General features: G+C 56.1%; 1 protein-coding gene across 1 annotated transcript; it reads right to left on the reverse strand.

Moving 5' to 3' along the window:
* Positions 1–1,714: 1,714 nt before the first annotated feature.
* Positions 1,715–6,856, reverse strand: HOXC10 (homeobox C10). The gene is made up of 2 exons (XM_046652436.1): positions 6,010–6,856; positions 1,715–2,829 (listed from the first exon to the last, which is right to left on the reverse strand). Exons 1-2 carry the CDS (start codon positions 6,758–6,760, stop codon positions 2,552–2,554), a joined length of 1,029 nt encoding a protein of 342 aa, XP_046508392.1. The 5' UTR covers positions 6,761–6,856; the 3' UTR covers positions 1,715–2,551.
* Between the last annotated feature and the right edge of the window lie 2,916 nt (positions 6,857–9,772).

A 9,772-nucleotide genomic window follows, 5' to 3' on the forward strand; every position in this document is an offset into this window, starting at 1 on the left:
TCTCCAGACCTGTCCTGTGGCCCCAATCACAACTTGCCCTCCTCAGTCTGTACCCACTGTACCCTATCTGGGAGGGGGCTGTGGGGCAGTCCCACCGGGGAAGGGAGAAGTGGGATAGGTGGGTTGGGGCCCTCGACGAAAACCGACTGATGTAACTCAGGCAGTTTCTTGTTGCCGAGTTCAAAACTCAATCCCAACAACATGAAACTACCTAAGCCACAGATCAGCTGAGCGAGCAGGGCGGGAGATTCGGCTTTGCATCTACCGGGAGGAGAAGGGAAGGGGGTTGGGGAAGGAAGAAATTCAGCCCCGTCCCCCTTTCCGCCCCCACAACCTCCCTAAGGACTAGAGAGTAGACTTTGGGTGGCTGAGTGGGTAGGGGATCTGACTGCCTCATCAGCTTCTGGTCTAAGCAAATTGCTCAGGGAAACTCTGGTGAAATGGGACCTCCAGCCGCCAAACCCCCGCCCCGCCCCCAGCACCGCAGTGGAGCTATTCCCCTGGCTCTGGCCCTGGCCCTGGGGGAAGCTGGAGTGTCCTTCCACTCTTGAGCTGGGTCCCCTGTCTTGTCCATCTGGCTCTCCTGAGCTCTCCTTCTAGATTTCCTCTGATCCTCTCCCTCTCTCTGCTAGACTCCAGCTTCCTTGCGTCTATGGGTGGCCAAACCACGGTGCCTGTGCTCCAGAGCCTCTTCCAATCAGGCCATTTGCCTCGTAAAGCCCCACGGCCAGGGAGCGTGGGGACCAAGAGCCTGGACAAGGCTCACATCCAAGCCAGCAGAAAGCAGGAAAACCTAAGCTTCAAGCTCCAACCCTCTCTAGCCCACCCTCTCTGCTACCCCCAGCAGACAACCAGACTGAGCGACATCAAGACCCATGTGTCGACCTCAAGGCGACCCTAAGTGCCCATGTAGAGAAAAAAGCCAAAAACCACCAATCTACCCCTTTAACTGCCGAACCCCACAGCAATGGGCCGGGGAGGGGAGGAAAGGGAGCTCACGGCCACTGCCCTCCGCTGCGAGCAGCCACAAGGCAAGCCTGGGCTCTCAGCAAGCACGGATGCCCGAAACACCTTCCTCCCTGCTCTGCCCGCTGCGCGCCGGGCACCTGGGGACGCCGCTAGTCCCCATTCCGCCGCCAAGAGAAGAACAAGAAACCGCTTCTCTTACCTTGTCGCTGCTGCCTCCTCCTCCTGCCGCTGCCCGCGCTTCTGCTGCTGCTGTCGAGGGGGGGTGGCTGAGCTCCTCGTCCCCCTCCGGCGGTTAAGTTTATTCCTCTCCTTGGATAGGTGGGGGGCTCTTGGGGTTCCCCCCAGCAGCGGTGGGGTTTGCCTGGCCCAGCACCCCAGGCAATCAGATCCGTCTGCTCCTCAAGATTGCAGTTTGCTCTCTGCCTCTTTCCCTCCTCCAGTCACCTTTAAATGCATCTTTTACTGCAGCACCACATTATATTTGCAGATCATAAAATCCACCTCTCGCGCGCACCAAGACCGTCCTGACATTACTGTTTTATGACCTTGACTTATTGTGGTCACCTGGATAATATTTAAATCAACGTTATGGTCTCTCACTTACATTAAACCCACCAAGAGACATTCTAGAAAGGCTCTAGGAGATGAGTCAAACACAAAACACACACATCCACACACTCAGCCTCTTTTGGGAGGGGGGGTGTCACCGAAAAACACTAAAAACAAAAAACCACCCATTTGAGGATTACGATTCTGGAAATTTATTAGGATTTTTTTCTCCATTAAGGAAGCTACATGCAAAAGATACAACATACAGAATATCTTTAAATAACACAACTCCCAGACAGGGACAGGAGGATATTGGAGGGGGGGACATTCTGTCTTTGCTTCACTATGTTCTATTTTTAATTTTTAATTTTTTTTGTTCCTCTGGATGGAATTTCTGAGATGTCAGTGGATGGGGAATGTGGGGGTGCTGGGAGGATGGGAGAAAAGCAGAAAGCAGTACAAATACGAGACTTCAAGCAGATTTCCAGAGCGACTGGGAGGTAAAGACACGGAGAGGGGTTTGGCGGAGGCGCTGGGCGCTACAACAAACACACAAACACTAGCCGAACTTTCCAAAACGTCTATTATTCTAAGAAGGAAATGCAGCAAGGAAGGAGCAATTCTGACTGTGCTCTGCGAGATTACAGACCTTCTCTGGTTGATTTTTGTCCTCTTTTTTTCCCCTACAATCGGGTGGATTCAACCTTAACTTTGCAGGGAGAACAGGATGCTGTGCGTGAGTGCGTGGGTGAGTGAGGGGTTGACACACACACCAGCCACACTCCCACCCTCGGCTATGCGGGCACCCCACAGCCCACACCCGGCACGCCATTTCTCATGCTTTAGGACGGTGCATCTTCGCAGCACGAACCATAGGTCCCTTGGAAGGAGAGTCTGAGGTCTTTGCCTTTTTTGCAGGCGCGTTGCATTTATACTCAGGGAGGAAAAAAAAATATACCACCAGGCACAAAGGGAGGAGGGGCGGGGAAAGGAAGGAGGGGGGAAGAGGGGAGGGGGAGGGGAGGCCGCGCGCTCAGGTGAAATTAAAATTGGAGGTCAGTTCCCGGATCCGATTCTCTCGGTTCATTTTCTTGAGTTTCATTCTGCGATTTTGAAACCAGATTTTGACTTGTCTGTCTGTAAGGTTAATGGTCTTGCTAATCTCCAGGCGGCGCTCTCGCGTCAAATACATATTGAACAGAAATTCTTTCTCCAATTCCAGCGTCTGGTGTTTAGTATAGGGGCACCTCTTCTTCCTTCCGCTCTTTGCTGTCAGCCAATTTCCTGTGGTGTTTTCTGCCTTTATCTCCTCTGTTAAAAATAACATTATTTACATAAGTAACCCTCGAAGAGGCAAGCCCTCGCAGCATGCTGCAGCCTTTGCCAGCCTGCTGTGGGGGCGGCTGAGGGAGCATTGGGGAGCTGCTCTGCCCCACAGGCCCGGCTGGTGCAGTCCTCTGGGGCTCAGGGCTCTCAGAATGTCTTTGGGGTCTAGACTTACAGGGGAGAAAGACAGAAGGTTCTTGCCTCCAAAGTGCTTATTAAATGTAAATTACCCAAATCCACCTTGACCTAGCAGATTCTGAGTACTCCCACTCTCCCTCAGTTTGCTGACCCTCGTGGGTGCTCTGAAGCTCACCAGGCCTTCCCTCCTCTCTGTTCCCTTCCAGCTCTGGAAAGCTGCAACCAGAAGGATAAGCATTTTCCAGGCCCCACACCAGGTTGCAGAGTCCACCATGCTGCCTAGAGCAATTCCCAGAGAGCTTTGACCCCTTCCAACTAAGCGGAGGAACATCGCCCCAGTCTCTGCGGCCAGAGGCCATTGCAGCTGTCCCTGCACCAGACCCCCAGCCCTTGCTCCCACCTGAAGTGCCACAGAGCAACTCTGCTCCATTCGATCTCCCATGGCCAGCTCTTCCTCTCCTGGCCATTTCCCCCAGGTGTGAGTAGCTGAGGCAGGGGGCTTGTGCAGGCAGCAGAGGTCAGGGGCAACAGCTCTGGGCATGCTGAGGGTCCTCAGACAACTGCCCTGGCCGTAGGACCTAAGGTCAAGGGAGAGAGATATCCTGAGGAAATGCAGCCTCCTGGAAATCTCCTGCCTAGACTATGCAGGTATGTATGCCTGCACATACATGTGTATTCCTGCACATACACACTCCTACACAGATATACAGACACATAGGCATGTACACATGTGTCTCTTTATATAAGGAGATACTATAAGAATAGTTTGTATTTCCCTTTATCTTATTGATAGCTTCTCTCCCTGGCACACATTCTTGCTGAAATAGACCAGCCTTGCTCCTTAAGCAGCAGAAGAGACCTTGGCCATCTTTTCTAGGGAAAGACTCAGAGTCCAGAGACCCGAGAGGGGCACCCAGCAAAGGACTCTACACTCTATCTCCCCTGTACACCAAGTGAAACTGCCAGGTTCCTGGATCTCACCTTGATGGGGAGTGGGGTGGGGGCCCTAGCAGAACCAGGAAGGACCAGAAAAATGCAAACTTGAGGCAGTAGTTTAAAACATCCAAATGTCATTAATTCTGCTCCCACCTCTGCACCTGCAACCTCCTGCCAAATTGTTTAAAGGCTCTCCATGTCCAACTATGTCCTGTTTATTTTCTTATTGGGGTTGTTGGGTTGGGGGAGGGTAGGGGGGAAATTATAAATGATGAAGTCTGGCTGAAAGCCCTCTTGCCTCTAGCCTGATGGAGACACCAAAATGGGAGCGGGGGAGGCAAGAAGGGCACAGGCACAGGGAAGACTGAGAGGGGTTAGCTGGGGTGGGAGGGCTTAGGTTGTTGTGGGGAGGGCAGGAGAGAAGGGGAGCCTGCTGGAATGGGGGCAGTTCCAGGTTGGAGGTGGACTTGCTAACCTTGACTTTGCTTTTGATGGGGCTAGAATGCAGCTTTTCCTACCCTAAAGCTACACCCCAACCAAGCCCAGGGTCTGGGGAGAGAGTATAAAATTAAACTTTCATGCTACTCATGTGCCCCAATGAAGGCTTCCTGGGTACATGTGCTTCACCCTCCCCTCACCCCCATGAACACACCCATGCTCATCTTCGGCCAGGGTCTCCATGGACTGATCTGCCAAGGCCACCTTTGCAGAGGAGACCCCAGAGGGCAAGGCTCTGCCCTTGCCCGCCCCAAGAGTGCATGCATATGTGTGTGTGTGGGAGCAGGCATCCATGAGTGTGCGCAGAGCACGCGAGAGGGGTGTGTATAAGTGTGACACGGGTTGCAGCCAGGCATGCGTGTGCACCGCATCCATATACAAAGCGCCACAAGATCCAGGCCGCCCCCAACCTGCTCAGCTCTCACTATTTCATCTGCCTCTGTGCTCAGTGAGCCGCCCTTCTTATATACAGCTTCCAGTAGCCAGTGCCATGGGGAGCAGGTTTATTTCTCCGCTCCCAGTTGGGCCTTTTCTGATGCTCTTTGCTCCAACTTTTTAGGGAAAGTCGGTCCTCTCAGCCCCCCTTCACTGCTCCCGTTTCCTCCACATTCTTCCTCCAGATGTCAGAGAAAGGTCCTGGAGGCCCCCAGTTCCTGCAGCAGAAATGAATCTTGAACCCTGAGCTTGAACTCTGGCTAGGCTTTCTCTCTTCAACCAAAATCACAATGAAATTCAACTAGAGGCACACTCCCTTCCAGAAGATCGCATGCCACGCACACAGAAATTTTCCAACCATTCATTTGTAAGCTGCTTTTAGAAAGCAACGAAAAGATTTTTTTCTTAATTTAACTAGAAAAAAGGAAAAGAAAAAATTTAGAAGGGGAGACAAAAAACTTACATCATTCCAAATGCCCTGTTCCAACGCCATCCCCAAGCTAGGCATCTGGGGCGGGAGGAACGTGGCGGGCAGCCCTTCACCTCCACCTCTTCCGGCCCCAGCCCCGCTGCCCGAGGCCCCCGGCCGAGCCAAAAACCGCAGGAGCGCAAACCACAGGCACACACCAGACCCACAAACAACAAATCGCGCTTCGCAGGAAACAATTTTCAACTGGGAAAACGCAGTAAAGCGAAATCCCCCTTCTCCCACGTTTTCCCTAGTCCCTGGCCCAAGATCGCCATTTTAAGCTTTTTGCAAGCTTCTGACCTGAGCAGGGGGGGCGCGGGGGGCGACATGAGCCCCCCCCAGGACACCAGCGTAGAGCAAGCAAACCAAAGCCAGCACGCGCTCGGGAGCAGTCACTCGCCCTGGGCAGCACCGGGCGCCTGCAGGCTGCCCGCGGTGCGCGCCACCCCCGGTCTCGGCGCCCACAGCCGCTGCCGACCCGGCACCTCCACTTCGCCGCTTACCTTCCCTTGCCAAATGACGCGCCACCAGTCTGGCGCTCAGGAGGCACGAGTCGCAAGCCGGGGTCGCATTCCCGGGACCTTCCAGGGCCTCCTCGGCCCAACCCTCCCCCTGCCCCCGCCCCAGACCCGGCCCCGAAGACCAAGTGCCCGAGCTTCCCAGCTGGGCCGCGGACCGGACGGCCTTACCTTTCGCTTCGTTATCCGAGGTGTCTGGGCTGGAGTCGGCGGTTTTGGCCCGCTCCTTTTCGCTCTCCAAGGGGCTGCCTTTTGGGCCCGCCAGGCTCTGCTCGGTCTTGATCTCACTGGGGCTGGGGGCCTGGCTGTCGGACTTGGGAGTCTCAGGGAAACTCACTTTGCCCCCGAGCTGGGGTGACTCCAGATGTTCGGCGCGCGGGTTGAGACTGGCCCGCTGCTCGAAAGGGGCTTCGAAGTCGTTGGCCCCGGCGCAGTGGGGCGGCTTGTCCAGCGCGGAGTAGCTCGGGCTGGCGCGGTAGTAGCTGGGCACGGGCACCTCGTGCTCCCCGAGGCAGGACTCCTGCAGGGGGTGGGAGTAGAGAGCTGCCTCGGGGCCACTTTTCGCCCGCTTCTCTGCGCTGTACATGCAGCAGACATTCTCCTCCTTGACACTAGGTGGGTAGGAGCAGGAGGACAGCGGCCTGCCAACAGGTTGTTCCAGACGGTAGGAGGCTTTGGGGTCGCCCCAGGAGTCCAGCTGCGAGAGGTAGGACGGGTAGGTGTTGAGGGCGAGGTTGGGGCTGCTGCCCTCGTCCCTCTTGGAGAGCGAGGGCGCGAGCCCGCAGCCCCTCATCACCCCGCAGTTGAAGTCACTCCCAGCTTGCATATACATGCCTGCGCTCCGGCTATAGCGCTCTCCTCCGCCGGGCGCAACCAAGGGCTCCGCGTACGAGTTCGGAGTTACATTGCGAGGGCATGTCATTTTCAGAGAGAGGGGTTTTTAAGGAGCAATACTACAGCGGAGGAGCTGACATCTTTTTTTTTTCCCCATCCGGGAGGGGGGGCGCTTGGAGGGGCGGGAGGGAAAAGAAGGGGAGGGGGGGAAATATCAGCTCCATAATTATCCGCGCATTCGGTCCTCACCATGTGACGGCTAGACCAATGGGATTTGAAAATGGCCTTGATGATTCAGACGGCCGTGACGTCAGCGGGGTCAAGTTGTCGGCAGGCGGAGCGCTCAGCGTGGAGTAACAGCGCCACCTAGCAGCCGCCTCGGGGTACGGGCGCCGGAGCCCTTCCCCGCGAACAAAGGAAGCGCCCCCGGGGCGGCAGGGGCAGGAGGGGGTGGAGGGGAATGGGGGGGTTCTCCCATTCCAAGGGAAGATGCGGTTTGTTTATTCGGGAGCCAGCCTGTACCTCCTGGGGAGAGGGGGGCGGAGGCGGGGGGTAAACACGGGAGAGAGGGAGAGAGGGAGAGAGAGAGGCAACTCGGGGCTCAAAACAGTCAAATTCAAATTAAAAGGTCAAGACAGGATTCAGGTACTTCTTCCCCTCTCCTCACCTCCCCCTTTCCTCTCCTCGGCTCCCGCCCGCGCTTCTCCCCATGGAATGGGAGTAGGGTTGAGGCTTGGGGTAGAAGGCTCCAGTGGGCAGAGAAAGGGAGAAAAAGTTAGGGAATCCCAAACAGGACTAAAGTTTCTGCTGTCCTGCGTCCTCGTTCGTCGTTGGTCGGGCTTGGCCCTTTGGGCTGGGAGTTCAGTTCGGGGACCGCCCCGTCACGGAAGTTGGTTGACTTGCAAGTTCTCTGGGGGGGTTGACGGGGAATCGCAGTGTCCGAGGTGGGTCAGGGAGGGGGTCGCGATCACTTCAGGGCTGCTCCGGGAAAGAAGGCTCCGAGGGGACCTAGGGGTCAGGGGAGGAGGAAGCCGGCCACCAGAGGCACCGGGGAGCGCGGCCTGGGCCTGGCTGGGTGGGCGGCTCCTGGTACAGCGTCTCAGCGGCTGGAAGCCTTTGGCCTTGGAGGCAGTGGGTTCGGCCGCTTTGCTCCAGGCCCTCGCGGCCCTTGCTTTCCAGTTGACCTTGCCCCCACTAAACCAGGGGATACTCCCAGAGAGAAAGAGGGAACCCGCGGGACCTCGGCCGGTTTGGGGGAGTCGCGTACCACGCGGGAAACCAGGACACTAACAGCGACAAAATCCGACCCAGAGAAGTGACATTTACAGAGCGAATGAGCGGGGGACATTTTTGAGAGGAGAAGAGGGACCGGTCTATTTTTGTTGTCGTTATTTTTTAATAAAGGGAAACAAGAAATAAAGGACAGGTATGTTTCAAATAATTCCTTCCGTTTCTCCATCGTCTTTCTCCCAAAGCGAACTAAACTCCCCACCCCTTCCTCAGGAAACGGAATCTGGAGAATAACTTGTCTTTCCGGTCGCCCCGCATTTTTCCCTGGAGGAAGCCTCGGGTTTCGACTTTCCGAAGGGTCGGAGCCTAGCTGGGAAGGGGCCGGAGCTCCGGGCGCCCTGGCTGGTGGGGTGAGGAGGCTGGATCGCTTCTAGGGAGGCCTAAGCCCGCGGCTGCTGGAGGGGGACTTCGGAAAGAAATCCGCCTAATTCTCTCATCCAGGGGGCGAGAGAGCAGGCGCAGGGGTCCCCGAACCCGGGGAAAACTGGAAGGAAACGTGTAACGTGTGACTTGCTCGCAGGGCCAGCCAGGGGAGGTTTGAGATGGTTTGTGTTTTCTTTGCAGGGGTGGCCGGGGGCTCGGCACAGGGGTTGGCCCGGGCAAGGTTAGGCTGCTTAGGCCCCAGACGAGACTTGGGACAGCCCGGGCGGCAGTCAATCCAGGGAGCCATTTGTCCCACCGCCCACCCCGCGGGAAACGGCGAGACTTTATGGCCACTCTGTTTGTATTATCTGCATAAGTCTTTCCCCACCAGTTTGATCGAAACTGTTCGCTTTTACGAGGACCCAACGAAAATTCCCCGTCATATTTATCAGCCGGGGATAAAAATTTAGTATGGGAACTGATATTTCCTCATTTATGGGGCGATGAAATTAAAGACCAAAGCAATTGAGAATTATATGGCTTTGGGGGTTCCCTCCCCCCTCTTTCACATCTCCTTTATTTTCCTGCCTGGTGTGCCTGTCCCTGGAGTTTGGCATCACAGGCCCCTGCCCTTGCCCCCGCTCCCGTTTAGGGGTCTGCTGGGCCCTCTCCCCCACGCCCAGGTGCGGCCTGGCCACCTCAGCCTTTCCTAGTGTTTCTCTCGGTGTTAGTGGCTCGGGGCCGGGACTCCGCCACCGGAGCCTCTGCCCAGGCCCGGCGGGGATCCGGCTGGGGCGGCGGAAGGTTGCGAGGAGCCTCGCAGAGGAAGGGTCTCAGCCCCGCCTGGGAGGAGGCGAGGGAGGCAGCGGCGGAGGGTGAAGGAGACAAATTCCAGATTACCTCTTAAAACCAGCAAGCCCCAAGGCTTAACCTGGGGAGCCAGCGGGAGAGGAGCAGAGTCGCTCGGCTTCACGACCTGTCTCCCCCTACCAGCCCGACTCCCATCCCAAACTCACTCCTTACCTCGGCCAAGGGAGGGGATGGAGTCGCTTCAGAATCCTTGCCATTATTAAGGAAAGTAATCCCCCCCGGGAGCAGGAGCCTCCCGCCTCGACTCCCACCTCCTCACAAGAACGAATAGTGTTTAAAGTTGAAATAATTAGAAGTATGATAAACACGGCCCATTAATGAAAAAAGAAATCAAATTCATCAGCTTAAGTGGGACCCCCGGTGGGACAAATGTTTGCTTCTAATTACGCAGGATAAACGCAAACCCGGGGCTGTTAAACCAGAGCCCGCGCCGACGCAGACAGGAATAACTAGTTGGGTTTTTGCAGACTTTGGGATTCTGCCCCAGGGGAGGCGAAAGGAAGGAAGACGTGAGAGTGAGGACAGGGTGAGGGGAGCATTTGTGCGGGTCCCGGAAAGTTCAGTCGGATGTGGGTCC

The sequence above is a fragment of the Equus quagga genome, chromosome 1, assembly GCF_021613505.1.
Source record: "Equus quagga isolate Etosha38 chromosome 1, UCLA_HA_Equagga_1.0, whole genome shotgun sequence".
In the NCBI taxonomy this organism is placed as follows: domain Eukaryota; kingdom Metazoa; phylum Chordata; class Mammalia; order Perissodactyla; family Equidae; genus Equus; species Equus quagga.

What these genes read in the sequence shown, in the direction of transcription:
- HOXC10 (XM_046652436.1), bottom strand. Translation starts at nt 6,760, where the DNA reads ATGACATGCCCTCGCAATGTAACTCCGAACTCGTACGCGGAGCCCTTG. An exon ending in CTCGGATAACGAAGCGAAAG is followed by an intron (nt 2,830 to 6,009) that starts GTAAGGCCGTCC and finishes TATTTTTAACAG; the next exon opens with AGGAGATAAAGGCAGAAAAC.